This window comes from Chanodichthys erythropterus, chromosome 8 (genome assembly GCF_024489055.1).
Source record: "Chanodichthys erythropterus isolate Z2021 chromosome 8, ASM2448905v1, whole genome shotgun sequence".
In the NCBI taxonomy this organism is placed as follows: domain Eukaryota; kingdom Metazoa; phylum Chordata; class Actinopteri; order Cypriniformes; family Xenocyprididae; genus Chanodichthys; species Chanodichthys erythropterus.
This window is the reverse complement of record NC_090228.1, coordinates 33,166,881-33,184,637: the sequence shown is the minus strand read 5'-3', so window position 1 is coordinate 33,184,637 and position 17,757 is coordinate 33,166,881. Positions and strand designations below refer to the sequence as shown.

The following is a 17,757-nucleotide window of genomic DNA, read 5'->3' as shown; positions in this document are numbered from 1 at the left end:
CCTTACAGATCCCACTTAAAACCCATCTGGGCATCCACGGCTGGCCCCCATGTGGATCCCGGTTGCAAACCCACTTTAAACCTCTTTGGGCAGGTGGGGCCCAAATGGGTTTGGCATGAATTGCCCAGTTAGGACCCACATAAGACTCTTACAGATCCCATTTAAAGCCCATCTGTGTAGCCATGTTGCAAAGCCCACTTTGGACCCCTTTGGGCAGGTGGGGCCCAAATGGGTCTGACATGAATTGCCCAATTAAGACCCATACAGTACCCTTACAGGTCCCACTTTTAGTACGCCTGGGCTTCCACAGCTTGCCCCAATGTGGATCCCGGGTGCAAGCCCATAATGGGGCCCACATTTGCCGCCCAAGAAGCCCTCATCTGGGCCCCACATGTCATTGCTGGCTGGGTAGTGGATGATTTTTTCTGTGACCTTTAGACTTGCAGACTTTAAACTTTTACACGTCACTTAAACACAGAACCAGGAAACAAGAATCACCTGACTTCCGAGAAACTGAAGTGTAGTTGAGCTGTTGTGTGTTTGTGTCTCTGTATTCATGCAGTAAAATGGCAGAAGCCAGAGTTTCAATGGATCAGGATTAGTTCCTGTGTCCAGTGTGTCAGGATCTCCTGAAGGAACCAGTGACCATTCCCTGTGGACACAATTACTGTAAGATCTGTATTACAGGCTGCTGGGATCAGAAGAGAGTCTACAGCTGCCCTCAGTGCAGACAGACCTTCAGTCCAAGACCTGCTTTAGCTAAAAACACCATGCTGGCTGAAGTGGTGGAGAAACTGAAGAAGATTAATCTTCCTGCTGACTGTTACACTGGAGCTGGAGATGTGCAGTGTGACGTCTGTACTGGAAGAAAACACAAAGCTGTCAAGTCCTGTCTGGTGTGTCTGAACTCTTACTGCCAAAATCACCTTGAACAACATGAGAGTTTGTTTAAAGAAAAGAGACACAATCTGACTGAAGCCACTGGACGACTGCAGGAGATGATCTGCCAAACACATGACAAGATCCTTGAGGTTTTCTGCCGCACTGATCAGAAGGTTATATGTGTGATGTGTATGATGGATGAACATAAAAACCACAACACTGTATCAGCTGCAGTACAGAGGACAGAGAAACAGGTATGAACTTTGTACTGGCTTCGTACCCAGCAAGCTAAACACTAACAAGTCTTGACACCAGGAAATTGTCGTTCAGGGGCCGTATTCACAAAACATCTTAAGGCTAAAAGTAGCTTCTAACTTGCCGATTTAGGAGAAACTCTTATAAAATAATGGGCGTGTCAGTCCTAATTTTAGGAGTCCTAAATTTTTGCTCTAAGAGTATTTCACAAAGCATTTTAGCACTAAAACTAGCTCCTAAATCTGTGAAACGTTAGGAGTAGTCAAGAGGACTCCTAACTCACTAAGACCAAATCACAAACAGTCCTAATCCACTCAAAGACACTGAACACCATTGAGGCAATAGCAATAGAGCCTTTGGTGCTCAACTTTTTCTTCATAAATGCAATACATTTTGATTTACAGATTTTAATTTACGATAGGACGCCAAAAATAAATCTTTAACAAATAAATAAATATTGTCTGATTACCTGTGGCAATGGTTTTCATGAGTTCACACTTACAAATGATTGAATAGAGTAAAAAATCGATCGAGGGCTCAGAGCTTGGAATTTGGCCCAAACCCTAAGTTCTCACCGTATCCCCAGCTGAGAGTGAGGAGCGGGTTGGTGGAGGGATGCAGAAAACTGTCGAAGTAACTATGATGAGTCAGCTCTCGTCTGTGTATATATTCCTCTTCCTGTGCTGATTAGATAGACCGTTTTAATGTGTTTCTCCGAAACTTTGTTTATAAAACATAATTTGTCGCTTGAATCCTGCATTCTCTTGGGACAATTAACTGTATATACTAATTACATTTACATTTATGCATTTGGCATACACTTTGTATGTAATTATTGACACTTTTAGCCTACATTTTAAAACCTTTATGGCAACAATATGGCAACATTTTATTTTGACTATGGCAACATTTTTATTAAAAAATATTTATTTGAATAGGGCAACATTTGTATTTTAAAACCTTTATTTGAATATGGAAACATGACACCTCATTCTACAATATTTCTATGATTAAATTGCTGACTCCTCCCCCATCAGCCAATCACTGTGTGTATACTCCATAGCAACGAGGTCAACCCCGACCTTACTCTTAGCTTAAGACTTCAGTCTACGCCTTAATAAAAGTTGGTCTCAGCAGCTTTGTCAATAGGTTTTAAGAGAAAACTCTTAGCTAAGAACTTACTGCTATTTAGGAGAACTCTTGGTGATAAGATAAAATGTTTTGTGAATACGGCCCCAGATGATTTACTGAGTAAAATGTGCAAAACTATAAAATAAAAAGATTGTATAAACAAACTGTTACATGAAAAATGTTTAGTCCAATTATTATGTTCGACATTAGATAATCAAGCTAAATGTTTACACAATATACATACTATACTGTACTATAGAATATAAAATAAACAGTAGGCGTGTAACGTATGGGAACGGGACAACAGAGTTCGAGATCCACGTGCAGGCTTTATTTACAGGAGAGCGTAGTCATACAGGCAATAGGTCAAACACCAGCAAACAGAAACAGGAAGGCAAGGCAAAAGAATAGTCTGATACACAGGCAAAGGTCAAGGCAGGCAGCAAACGATCATAAACAAGGAATCAGTCCAGGGTCAAAAACACAGGCAAGGCTAGGCAGGACAAGGAACAGACAGAATGCAAACAAAGGGCTAAACAATACACAGCAATGTGTGTGTGTGTTTGAGTGCAGCTTATAAAGTGTCACTTATGGGAAACAGGTGTGAGTGTCTGATTAGTTCCTAGGTGGGGAATTGTGGGAAATGGAGTCCATATAATCAGAATAGAGCACGGATCCAGGGCACATGTAACAGAGTCCCCCCTCAAAGGAGTGGCTTCCAGACACTCCTAAACAGTCCTGGAGGGAGGTGGAGCGGAGGCGGAACAGGGTGTGGGATGGAGGGCCAGGTCTGTGGAGAGGAAGACGGCCTGGAAACTGAAGAAGGGCAGATGACCAGGGCGAAGAAGGCTGGACAGACGGCCAGGTAGACAGACTTGAATACCCCCACGGCAGAGCAGACGACCACCAAAGCAGTTCAGATGGGCTTGAAGACCCCCACGGCAGAGCAGACGACCACAAAGGAGTTCAGACGGGCTTGAAGACCCCCACGGCAGAGCAGACAACCACCACTGCAGCTCAGGTATCACTGGGAACCAACATGGCTGAACAGGAGAAACTGAACCATGAAGCACAGAGAGGTTAACATTGGCCACTAGGGCCATGACAGTACAGGCAGGGAGCTCAGAAAAGCCCTCCAGGGCTCTGATTGGAATGTTCTCTCTGGTCATGTAGCTGGGAGCAGACAGTTCAGGAACAACCTCTGCGGTTGCGTCGGGACAAATGGACAGTTCTGGTACGACCTCTGCGGTCATGTCGAGGCAGACAGGAAACTCAGAGACCTCCATAGTCATGTCAAGGCAGACAGGAAACTCAGGGACGACCTCCGTGATCGTTTCAGGGAAGACAAGGAACTCATGGATGACCTCTGTGGTCGTATGCAGGCAGACAGGAAGTCCATAGCCCACGAGGCTGGGTTCTGGGACCGCAGCAAATTCTGGAGTGGACTCACGTACTGAGGTGGACTCTGGATTGGACTCATAGGTTGAAGCTCAGGAGTGAACTCTAGGGCTGGGCGATATATCGCATGCAATTGTCACGCGCATTTCGTCAGTAAAGCCGGTTCCCTGATTACCGCTAAATCGCCATCACCTGCTTTCAAATGGAGCGGCATTTAATAGACAGAGCCGTAGTTCACTGACAAGCCACGCAATATCACGTTCGATATCGATATGAATCGCCGTCGATATTGTACGCGATATTGCGTGGCTTGTCAGTGAACTACGGCTCTGTCTATTAAATGCCGCTCCATTTGAAAGCAGGTGATGGCGATTTAGCGGTAATCAGGGAACCGGCTTTACTGACGTAAAAGTAAAATAATTTTTACTTTGTTTATTTAGTTTTTATCTTTCAGGGTTGCTGCACATTTTTTAAAGTTAAATTTAAGGCTTTTTAAGACCTGAAAAAATAAAAATTAATACTAGCATAGTAGCCTGTACATTATGACTGTTACCAATCAAATGAAATCATTATCAACAAAGGGCTAAACAATACACAGCAATGTGTGTGTGTTTGAGTGCAGCTTATAAAGAGTCACTGATGGGAAACTGATGTGAGTGCATGATTGGTTCCTAGGTGGGGGATTGTGGGAAATGGAGTTCATATGAAGAAAATAGAACACGGACCCAGGGCACATGTAACAATTGCGGCTTAGTGTGTTTCCAATGGTTTTCTTGGTGACTGTGGTCCCAACTGCCTTGAGATAATTTACAATTTCATGCTTCCAACTTTGTGGGAACACTTTGGGGATGGCCCCTTCCTGTTCCAACATGACTGTGCACCAGTGCACAAAGCCAGGTCCATAAAGACATGGATGAGCGAGTTTGGTGTGGAGGAACTTGACTGGCCTGCACAGAGTCCTGACCTCAACCCCATAGGACACCTTTGGGATGAATTACTGCCTGACCTCACAAATGCATTTATAGAAGAATGGTCAAAAATTCCCATAAACACACTCCTAAACCTTGTGGAAAGCCTTCCCAGAAGAGTTGAAGCTGTTATAGCTGCAAAGGGTGGGCCAACATTAAATACTACAGATTAGAAATGGGATGTTATTAAAGTTCATGTGCACTTAAAGGCAGGTGTCCCAAAACTTTTGGCAATATAGTGTATATGTTGCTAAGAATACACCCATGGCGGCTCTTTGGAATGTAATACAAAAGCATCAGTTGCTGTCTTGGTAATGCAATGGTTTATTGATGATATGAGATGTAAATAATGACTGCGTTATGGAGGATGATCAGATTATTCTTTTAATTTTATTATTAATTTGTTTACATCACTCTGCAAATAGAGCGCTTTGCCAGCTACAGAGAAACTGGTAGCCAGGCAACAGAAAAATCCTGAGTGGTAACATCACTTCACGGATTCTACCAGCACGATTCAGCAGAGACAATTCACAGACAATTAGACAATTCACATTGCCTGTTACAACATTTGGGCTGCCTTATTGGCACTGAGAACATTATATTTCACACTTTAAGCTATTTTATTTTCCAAATGTAATAGGATTAGTCCAACGAATCGTTCAGTTTATAATGCGTACCGAACCGAAAGCCTCGTACCGAACGGTTCAATACGAATATATGTATTGTTGCACACCTACTTATGACTGAACCTATAATCTTACCGTGCAAGATCATTAACCCCTCAATCTCACCACTTCACTGATACTGGATTCATATGTTTACTTGATGATTTATGTGATGTTTCTCCTGTCATTGGTTTGTCCTTTAGCACCAGCTGAAGGAGACGCAGAGGTTGTTCCAGCAGAGGATCCAGCAGAGAGAGAAAGATCTTCAGCAGCTGAGAGAGGCTGTGGAGTCTCATAAGGTGAGTCTGGAGAAGAAGAGAAGTTTGAGAAGTCTAAGTCAGGACTCACTGAAGCCACTTTGTGATTGTGATGTGTGTCCTAACAGAGCTCTGCACAGACAGCAGTGGAGGACAGTGAGAGGATCTTCACTGAGCTCATCCGCTCCATTGAGAGAAGCCGCTCTGAGGCCACACAGCGGATCAGAGATCAGGAAAAGACTGCAGTGAGTCGAGCTGAAGGACGACTGAAGCGACTGGAGCAGGAGATCAAAGATCTGAGGAGGAGAGATGCTGAGCTGGAGCAGCTTTCACACACACAGGATCACATGCATTTCCTGCAGGTAACAGAGATCTAGAAGAACAGGATCATAGTGGACTTGAGCAAGAGACTCACAGAGAAACATTACATGAGAGCAGAATAAGCCGTTGACTGAAGTGTTGATCTGTGTGTTCGGTTATTATATAATCATCAGTCAGACTCTCATCTGATCATCTTCTTTTGAAAGAGACGCACTTACAAATGCAGTTCAGCTCTGGAAATCTCTTAGGAAACATTTTTCTGAACGATATATTGAGCTTCCAGACAGCAACAGCTCAAAACTTCACTAATATTCAATCTTGTTTCACAACTATGTGAAATCCATGAACTTGATGGTACCAGTTTCACCCAGCTAGATACCCATCATCTCTTTACTTTTTTTTACAATCTTTAACTTATAAAACTAAATTTTAATGTTTACCAAAATCAGATAATCATTTTATAATCATTTTCATAACTATTTGCTGATAATCCATTAATGAATGTATTTAAAACCTGACGTTGGAATTGTGTCTTAAGAGTCCTTGTGAATTTCAGAGCCACTAACTGCTCAAAAGTTATAGATAATGGTTAATCTACTCCTTGCCTTTTAACTGCTTTTCCTGATCAAATCTACTCAACCCTGTCATGTGACGCCATTGATGCACTTCATCTGTTACGTTCATGTTATTGTCAGATTTTTGATCATCAAATGTTTTCCTAGAAAGTTCACATATATTGGAAGTGTCAAACCCTAGAACTTATAGCTCTAACATGATATAATGAATATGAGAAGAATGAAGCTGATGCTGTGAAAGTGCTGGATTGAGGAGAGTTACTAAAGATCAACAACAGCTGCTCAAATCTGACAGTAGTGCAGGTTATTGGCTGAAGTGTGGAGGTGATGATCTTTGATTTCTGTTTTCTGTAGAGTTTCCAGTCTCTCTCAGCTCCTCCTGAATCTACAGATGTAAATAATGATGATCCCTTCGTAAGTTCTCTCTCTTCTTTTGATGTCGTGAGAGAATCTGTCCGTCAGCTGAGAGACAAACTGGAGGATTTTTGCAAAGAGGAGCTCAAGAAGTTCTCTGACCGAGGTAAGTCATGGGGCCAGATTTATAAACATGGCGTACGCAATCTTATACTGGAGTGCTTTCATTTTGATATAGGCTGCACATTTAGATATTTCACTTTTATTAATGGAGTTAAGCACTCAAATTACATAGTCATTATCCAGAAGTTAAGCAAAAATTAGATAAATTTAGATATACACTATATTGCCAAAAGTATTGGGACACCCCCTCCAAATCATTGAATTCAGGTATTCCAATCACTTCCATGGCCACAGGTATATGAAATCAAGCACCTAGGCATGCAGACTGCTTCTACAAACATTTGTGAAAGAATGGGTTGCCCTCAGGGGATCAGTGAATTCAAGCGTGGTACCGAGATAGGTTGTCACCTGTGCAATAAATAAACTAAATATTAAAATATTCTACTAAATATTCCATGGTCAACTGTTAGTGGTATCATAACAAAGTGGAAGCAATTAGGAACAACAGCAACTCGGCCATGAAGTACCACGTAAAATCAAAGAGCGGGGTCAGCGTATGCTGAGGCGCACAGTGCGCAGTAGCTACAGACCTCCAAACTTTGTGTGGCCTTCAGATTAGCTCAAGAACAGTGCGTAGAGCTTCATGGAATGGGTTTCCATGGCCGAGCAGCTGCATCCAAGCCTTACATCACCAAGTGCAATGCAAAGCATCGGATGCAGTGGTGTAAAGCACGCCGCCACTGGACTGTAGAGCAGTGAAGACGTGTTCTCTGGAGTGACCAATCACACTTCTTTGTCTGGCAATGTGATGGATAAGTCTGGGTTTGGCAGTTGCCAGGAGATTGGTACTTGCCTGACTGCATTGTGCCAAGTGTAAAGTTTGGTGGAGGGGGATTATGGTGTGGGGTTGTTTTTCAAGGATTGGGCTTGAACCCTTAGTTCCAGTGAAAGGAACTCTTAATGCTTCAGCATACCAAGACATTTTGGACAATTTCAGGCTCCCAACTTTGTGGGAACAGTTTGGGGATGGCCCCTTCTTGTTCCAACATGACTGCGCACCAGTGCACAAAGCAAGGTCCATAAAGACATGGATGAGCGAGTTTGGTGTTGAGGAACTTGACTGGCCTGCACAGAGTCCTGACCTCAACCCGCTAGAACACCTTTGGGATGAATTAGAGCGGAGACTGTGAGCCAGGCCTTCTCGCCAACATCAGTGTCTGACCTCGCAAATGCGCTTCTAGAAGAATGGTCAAACATTCCCATAAACACACTCCTAAACCTTGTGGAAAGCCTTCCCAGAAGTGTTGAGGCTTGTTAAAGCTTGTTAAGGCTGGACCAACTCCATATTAAGCACTACAGATTAAGAATGGGATGTCAATAAAGTTCATGTGCACATAAAGGCAGGCGTCCCAAAACTTTTGGCAATATAGTGTATTTTGTGTGAAAAATTATGCACTGATTTTGAACTCTTTTCTGGTGGCATGCTGGGAAGTTTTAATGTTTTATTGACAGTGAGGAGTGCTATAGGCACATGATAATTCCTCTTTAAACTAAAATTGCAGAACTCTTGTTCTGAGAAAATATTCTTTCATTTCTTTCATTTTTTACAACCTCATTGCAAAAAGAATTCAAGTCTATTGTGGAGAAGTTTAAGAGATGGATACCAGAAAATTCTGAAACAGATAAAGGAGAAACAGACAAAGAAAAAGAAGAAATAATACATTTACGAGTGTGATCAATCTTAGAGCTAAAGAAAACAAGAAACTTATTACAAAGGTGAGTTGAGGCAGAACCAGTCAAAGAACTCTTACATTTGAGTAGTTTGTTGATTGAATGAAACAATTGTCTAGGGTTATTCTGATTATCAATTATCTGTGCAAAATAAGCAGACCTTGCTGCTGCAATTTTAGTCTTATATTCAAGTAAGTGGTCTTTCCAGGCCTTTTGATGGACCGTTAAGCCAGACATACGTCACCGACGCTCCATTGTATGACATGATGTCTTCATTACACACAGATTACCATTAAACTAAAGGAGAGGAACTTCCAAAGGAAACAGATTTCAAAGGGGCAAATGAATCCAGGCCAGATGAGAAAACAGAATTAAACATGAAGACCTTGTCACATCACACATCAAATATAGAAAAACAACTTAAGGAAGAATCAATGAATTCAGCAAAATCAGAGGGGTCAATAGATCTCCATTTGTGATAATTTATAATGCGAGAAGAGATAGTGTTCCTGCCAGGCAGCTCCATATTAAAATAGACAGCAAGATGATCAGACAGCCCTAAGTCAGAGGTGGACAACTGAGACACAAATGAACCATTTAGGATCACTAAATCAAGAGTGTGGCCTTTATTATGAGTAGGACAGTCCACCAGCTGGTTCAAATCGAAGCACTCCAATAAAGATGTAAATTCTTTTGTTGTTGTAGAATCTTTTATGTCCATGTGGATGTTAAAGTCACCCAAAATAAGAGTTCTCTCAAATTAGAGGCACAAGAAGGACAACATATCTGTACATGATAACAGTAATCCAAAGCATGATGTGTATTTCCTCATGGCAATAAAATAGGGGAGTCTTCTCATGCTCCAAAACCCTCATTGAAAACTCAAAATAAACAAAAACAAACGAAAGAGGAGCAGCAGCCAAATGTGCCAGCACCCTGGCAACTGGTAGTCGTGAACAAAATTGTGAATACACTTTACTATTTTCTACATGGTGAATGGCACATAGTGCACTATAGGGGATAGGGAACGATTCAGAATGAAGTCTGGTTTCACGTTAGTGTCATTATATACTTGTAGAGGTGTGTTTGGTTCAAAATGAAAACAAATAACAAACATGAATAACAGCATTATGAAATAAATATTCATATATATTTATCCCAGTAGCTAAATAGTGACATGCAACTGTGCAAACATGTCACATATTATACTGAATATAACTGCTTAATCAAACCAGAGTATCAAACTATACAATATTGATAAATAATATCTGGACTAGATTCACAAAACTTTAATATACCCAGAGAAACATTAGCCATGAATATCACATATCAGCGCATACAAGATTATTCTGTCATTTCTGCTCTTTCTTACAATAATCAAACTCTTCATGTCTGTTGATTTCCACAGTTTCTTCCAACAACATTGTTCCCAGGACCAGGAACGACTTCCTACAATGTAAGTCACTAAGAAAACAAGCAGAAAAACTCACTGAGTGTGTTCATGTTCTTCCTGTAGAAGGAGAAAGAAAACATGATAGAAGAGTTTTATAGTTGATCATGTAAATGATGATTTGTACAGGATATCTGGTAAACTGTACTGAGACACTGATGATATATTGAACATGACGAGTTCAGATACATTAAAAGATCAGATTCATAATTCCTGATTCTGATGTGTTTTATCTCCATCAGATTCCCATCAGTTCACTCTGGATCCAAACACATGGCATAGTCCAGTTATGTCTTGATCATCCAGACAGATTTGATGTGTATCAGGTGTTGTGTAGAGAGAGTGTGCGTGATCGACGCTGTTACTGGGAGATTGAGTGGAGTGGACGTGTGTATATATCAGTGTCATATAAGAGCATCAGCAGGAATTGTGTGTTTGGATCTAACGATCAGTCCTGGAGTTTGAGGTGCTCTTCCTCCAGTTACTTATTCATACACAATACCATAGTGACTAAACTCCCTGTAAAGCCCATCAGACGCAGTAGAATAGGAGTGTATGTGGATCACAGTGCAGGAACTCTGTCCTTCTACAGCGTCTCTGGAGACACAATGATCCTCATCCACACAGTCCGGACCACATTCACTCAACCGCTCTATCCTGGGTTTAGGGTTGGTACTTCTGGATCATCAGTGAAACTGCGTTGATGATTCAGACTGCAGAGAGACTCTACCCATAATGCTTTGAGCTCATGATAAATCATTACATTAATACTACAGCTGGTGAAATACAGTGGGTACGGAAAGTATTCAGACCCCCTTAAATTTTTCACTCTTTGTTATATTGCAGCCATTTGCTATTTGAATTTATAAGAATTAGCCTTCTTATTCAGCTGACCAACTCTCAATCTGTGTGCCGGATTTTAATGCGTTCTTGCCATTTATTTTCATGTTTAAGGGTAGACTATGAAATAACACTTTGAACAACAAAGCCAGAGATGAATATATATATTTATTGCCATCTATTACCATCATAAATGAATTAGTCAAATAAGCTATATTTAAAATAGCTATATCGTATAATAGCCATAGGCATGCCATCCTTTAAAGGTGCCCTCGAATGAAAAATTGAATTTATCTTGGCATAGTTGAATAACAAGAGTTCAGTACATGGAAATGACATACAGTGAGTCTCAAACTCCATTGTTTCCTCCTCCTTATATAAATCTCATTTGTTTAAAAGACCTCCGAAGAACAGGCGAATCTCAACATAACACCGACTGTTACGTAACAGTCGAGATCATTAATATGTACGCCCCAATATTTGCATATGCCAGCTCATGTTCCCAACCTTATGAAAGGCATTACACAAGGGCAGCCAGTATTAACGTCTGGATCTGTGCACAGCTGAATCATCAGACTAGGTAAGCAAGCAAGAACAATAGCAGATGGAGCAATAATAACTGACATGATCCATGATATAATGATATTTTTAGTGATATTTGTAAATTGTCTTTCTAAATGTTTCGTTAGCATGTTGCTAATGTACTGTTAAATGTGGTTAAAGTTACCATCGTTTCTTACTGTATTCACGGAGACAAGACTGTCGTTATTTTCATTTTTTAAACACTTGCAGTCTGTATAATTCATAAACACAACTTCATTCTTTATAAATCTCTCCAACAGTGTAGCATTAGCCGTTAGCCACGGAGCACAGCCTCAAATTCATTCAAAATCAGAAGTAAACAATATAACAGTATACAATACTCGCATAATCCGACGCATGCATGCCGCATGCATGATGAACACTTTGTAAAGATCCATTTTGAGGGTTATATTAGCTGTGTAAACTTTGTTTATGCACTGTTCAAAGCAAGCGCGAGCTCCGTGGGCGTGGAGCACGAGAATTAAAGGGCCAGTAGCCCTGAATCGGCTCATTTATAATGATGCCCCAAAATAGGCAGTTAAAAATATTAATTAAAAAAAAAATCTATGGGGTATTTTGAGCTGAAACTTCACAGACACATTCAGGGGACACCTTAGACTTATATTACATCTTTTTAAAAAAAAGTTCTAGGGCACCTTTAATTTAAAATCTTAAATTTAGTCAATACAATTAGAGTTTGACACTATTTTGTTTCAACCAAAGGTGCTGCAGAGGTGGCAGAGCAGTATCTGAAGTTGCTTTAGATGTATTTACACAATTTAATGCTGTTCAGAGAGGTCCGTAAATACATCCACACAGCAGAGCAAATAATGCAATGACATTAATTTTATGTTTTATACAAAATGCTTTGAATACAGAAATATGAAATAACAAGATGAAATGAATATGAAATATTGCCAGTAGGTGGCAGCAAGTCACTGTGTTAATGAACGAGTCATTTTATTCAATCGATTCGCTCGAAACGCTGATTCATTCAGTAATAAAAGGCTGTATGGCTGATGAATCACTCAACAGATTTGAGATCCAAAGACTTGGATTCATTCACAAATTAACTACTATAGGCTACTCTGTGCGCCTTTATGTTGCTAGTCGCACAATGATCTGTGACTTTGCTTTAGAAATTTAGCTGGCAGAAAAAATAAAACATTGTTTTGAGGGACATAGTGTTAATGAAATAAACTCGGTGTATTGCTCAAAACAACAGTCAGGACTGCTGATCTGCACTTCACTACAATGTAATATTCCCTCTGCGCTGTTTGTCGTGCATTTTTGGCACACAGATTTCAAGAGTTGATCAGCTAAATAAAACAGGTGGTGTGCCAGTTAGGGGTAGTTGTGACAGCAGATGCAACGTAAATTAATTAATATTTAATATGTTTAACTAATTCCACTGCACGCAAATGTATGCGTAGGCAGAAGAAAGCTATGGTCTGTAGGGTTTGGTCGAGCCATTCATTAATCTGGTTGTTTGATGAGATATAGACCCAGATGAAATGTCCGATACATTCTCCCCGCACTCATGCAGCTCCAGCAGAGATTTTTAGAGTTGGTCAGCTAAATAAAACAGCGGTGTGCCAAATACATAGGTTAGGAGTAGTTGTGAAAGCAGATGCCACGTAAATTAATATTTGATACGACAAATTAGTATATCATGGCACGCGAATAGGCTATGTGTATACAGAAGAAAGCTCTGTCTAGGCTCTGCCCTGGCACGGGTTGTGTCGAGCCATTTATTAGTCTGGCTGTTTGATGAGAACGAGATTAAATGTAGTTGCAATAAACTCTGTAATAATCTGTACAAATGTATCGGATAGATAGAGGCTACTATTCTGTTGCGCGGAGCCGAGCTAAGAACTGATGGCGTGGCTTGATCTTTGGTTGACCAATCAGCGGAAAGGGGCGTTTTATTCCCGCCCATGTAGAGATCGAATATTCAAGCTGTTTATCCATTTTGGTTTTATTGTTTATCCATTTGGCGGATTAGAACAAAATGTGATTAAAATAAAAATATGAAAAAACGACTCGAGATTTGTTTATTTATGCTCATGAGGAGGGTCGAATATGTGATAAATTAATGCTTTCTTCGTTTTTCCGTTTAGAAGACAAAAACAATAAAACAAATTATCCGAAGGTACACAAATCAATACGTTACTTTGGGTTTATTGTGGTTTAATGTGATTTTCTGGACTTGTGTTAGTGTGAATTGTGATTTAATTGATTGAATTTCATTTGAAGAGAAAGAAAAAACAAATCAATAATCAAAAGAGCAAATCAAAAGAGCTCCAGTTTAATAAATTCATGTTTATTGTTCAGTTCACATTCTGGTGTTTTTGCTGTGGAGAAAGAAAAAATGTATGGTCATGGTTATTTACATATGGGAATGCTGGACCACAGTAACTGAAACTTTAGTCTGTAGTTACTTCTACTGTCTAATTATAAAACACTAAACTGACACTAATAGTGGTATCTGAAGATCTGTTTTTTTTTATGTAAATTAAGTAAATTTAGAAATGTGCCTCTTACCAGGTTATTGTTAATTTAGAGGTTCCCCTAGATGAAAATTCTAATATTTGAGCCATATTTATTGGTGAGAGGACTACATGTGCATACAGAAATTTTATACGTTCTTAATGTTCATGGGTCAATTTGACTCACATAGGGAGCCATTCAAAAGCAACTACAGACCCAAAACAAAACACTTCTGTGTTGTATGTCAGTTGTCAGTCCCACTTTTTTAGCATAGACTTTTCTAACTTAAATTGTTAAAAATCTTGAATATTTCCGAGCACTACTTATATTTAAACTACTTAAGTTTTGTGTCTTTTTAAAGCGGTGGTTCACTGGCTTTTTTCTAGACTTGATTGTTTATGGGGCACAGTTTAACATGTCTTAATGCTTCGTTTATAAAAAAAAAAAAAAAACGCAGTTATGTGTTTGGCACCACATCACAAATGAAGAATCTATCGCTAAATATCTTTTGCTTTGTCATTTCTTTATCAATCAACAAATATGAGAACTAGAGTCTGAAAGATTTCAAATGATGTATAGTTTAAGAATACTTTAAGTTTAGACTAAGATATTATTGTTATAAATGTATAATGGTAAATGTCCCACGGTTAGGGGAGGGGCAGTCTTAAAAAACATTTTTATAAATCTAGATTTAGATATTTATTCTTTGTAAAGAAAAGTATTGATATTAAAAGTTAATTATTAATTCCTGATTGTATGTTCTGTTTTTTGTTTTTCTTTTCATAATGTGATTTTTGGGGAATCGTATTGAATCCAGATAGGGTCAATTTGACCCGGACCATACAGGCAATAACCAGAAATCGAACAATGCATGAGGGTTAAAATTTTTTTTAATATGTTTTATTAATTAATAATTATTTAATATTAACATGAATTATATATTTTGACAAATGCAAAAAAAGCTTTAATGATAAATTGTGAAATATGTGAACAGATTCAATACTTCAAAACACTAAATTTGTTTACCACATCCTGACAGAATATATCAAACACAACTCACCTCCGTCATTCTTGTTGTCAAATGTCTCATTGGCTTAAATGAATGTTTCACTTGTTCAAGGATTTACAATGATTAAATACACGTAGGCCTATATTTGGCATTAAATGCCCATATGCTGGTGTCTTGAAGTAGGCTACTTTTTGTCAAAAGTTCACAACATGAACATGAAGGAAATAACATAATCACATAATACAATCAATGGAGACATTTTATTAAATGGTTACACATTTATTCATACATTTTCAAAATTATATGGTTAAAAGTATTTGTTCTCAGTTTATACAAATTAGCTCAAGCCGTATGAACTAACAAAAAATAGTTTGTATTATACATTAACATGGTAATCCTCATTGTACATCATATCTTAATGAACAGAAAAGTGACTTCATTTAAAAGTATTGTTGTTAAATATTGTAGACATCGATCCAATCAAAAATTCACACAATGAAGTGTTGTAAAATACATGAAGTTTTTTTTTTTGGTATAGGCTTTATAGACAGACAGACTTAATGTTTGAAGAATTCATCTTTCAGAATCTGCCAGTAATGTGTGGGAGTTCATTTTTAGTTCATCTCCTATCTTGAAAGGTCTGTCTTGCAGATATAGAATAAAACTTCCAAATTTACTGCCACATTCTGGAAGATCAATTCTTCAAACAGTGGTACAAAAGGATGTGGTGCTGGTGCTTCAAGAGACACCCTCAATCTGTCTGTCTATAAAACCAATAAAAATGTCATGTATTTTACAACACTTCATGTATTTTACAACAGTTCAGCTTGTGATTCTTATTAAGTTGGGGTCATTTTTTAGGATTCTTTAGCTAACCTAAGTCTCTGAGATCCTGAGACCTCACACTTCTGGAGACTCCAGGTAGGTTGCAGTTCTGGAAAATGGTGTCACTGGAGACTAAAGGGTTCCTGATGGTTTCACACTGAATTCTTCTCCTTACTTCTTAAATCTTTTGCAGTTAACATGTGTCTTTTCTTTTCCACCTGTTTTTGTCCGACCCTGCTAAACCAATGAATGTTTTGCTATCCAGTGGTCATGCTTTAACTCTGCAATTTCTAGTATTTTATTAGTATTGCATTCTTCTCATGGGCATTCAATAATTTGACTTTTCAGTCTGAGTTCAATCTTTTTTTTGGCTCTTTTTGCCTGTTAAAGAAAACCTGCCTAATAATTCTGCACACCTGAATATGAGACGACTTTCACTTCCAGCCTTCATGAGCAATTATATATCACTTATAAATGATTAAATACAAAATTAATAGTAAAGATTGAGTTGGTTTGGAATTGGTCAAATATGCCTGGAAAAAAAATATGATCAGAAAATCAACTTGCATAATAATTCTGCACACAGTATAATTGCAGAAGTATATTTATTAACAAACTCAAAAAAAGCAAAACTACTCTGGACACTCATCTCTCAAAGAGCAGAACGTTGTTCCATCTTCAGCAAAGATGGAACAAAGACTAACAGAAAATATACTATACTATATAGTTTATAATAAATACTAAACCAAACCAAAGAAAGATGCAGTTCATTAATCAAACAAGTAACCATGAAAACAATTACAAACACTTTCTTAAAACATGGTGTTGTACTGAACAAAAAGAGTAAATGGCCATGTTAAAGTAATTCAATATTCACATCAAACAAAAATTGTATTAATTCACCTTAAAGGTGATAGAGAGGATTTTTTCGTCGCCTGAGAATCCAAAGACTGTTAGTGAGTTTTTGAAATGAGCGCATGCGTAAGAACAACCCCCCCTCCTTCACAGCTCACTTCAAAGGAACGCCTCCCAAAACTCGTAAACACTCATATTTGAACACGAGTGTTTATCACCGGCATTCGCTGTGTCGTGTTAGTGGATTCATTATGTCGGACTCACCGCAGGTAACTCATAATCTGCAGTTGTTACTCCTGTCTCCGGACAAAAACATTGCATGCGGCGCCTGTGGAGTGTGGAAAGTTACTGGAGAGCGCAGCCGCACGTCTCTCACAAGGAACGTCATGGCAGTGATTGACAAGCCAGAGGTCCAATCGTTTACGCGATCATCGATGTTTTTAAGGCCCTACCTCGTGCACAGATTATGTATATTAATATTATTACTTTCAGTGCACCTAATAAATAGTCTTTTATCAGTTAGTAAAGACTGTAATATTGCAAAAATGTATAAAACAAAACATCCTCTTTAGCACCTTTAACCTGTAAACCCATAACATGTTGAATAATTGTTATGTTTGTTCACATGGTGATCCATGTGTCCTTTCGGAGTACGATATAGACTTGATCCTCTTTCTCCAACAGCAGCGTTAAGCCATTGCCTCCGTTCTCTGGAGAATCATTGCTCTTGTTATGTCCTGTCAATGCTTCATGTTTTCCATTTCTATACAAAGACAACACTGATCCATGACCAGTTCCACAATGGTAGAAGACACTGAAATATTAAACTCCCTGTACCGGTGCTGTGAAAATCCCTGTTAAAGAGTAAGACCGATCTCCATGTAACAGCTGTAGACATGAATTATACAAGTGTTGATATTGTTTTCAGCAGCGTGGATTAATACCTGTGGCCTGGCTGTAGGCATCACCAACACTGATGAAGACTTTCTTGTAAACCAGTGTTAGAGCTGTGTTAAATGGTCCAAAGAAACCATTTGATCCTAATG

General features: G+C 39.0%; 1 protein-coding gene across 1 annotated transcript; it reads left to right on the top strand.

Moving 5' to 3' along the window:
- Positions 1 to 519: 519 nt before the first annotated feature.
- LOC137024017 (tripartite motif-containing protein 29-like) lies at positions 520 to 13,683 on the top strand. Its single transcript, XM_067391171.1, has 6 exons — positions 520 to 1,136; positions 5,503 to 5,598; positions 5,685 to 5,918; positions 6,807 to 6,972; positions 10,069 to 10,116; positions 10,353 to 13,683. The coding sequence occupies exons 1-6, from the start codon at positions 771 to 773 to the stop codon at positions 10,406 to 10,408; spliced, it is 966 nt and encodes a 321-aa protein (XP_067247272.1). The 5' UTR covers positions 520 to 770; the 3' UTR covers positions 10,409 to 13,683.
- Positions 13,684 to 17,757: the final 4,074 nt, after the last annotated feature.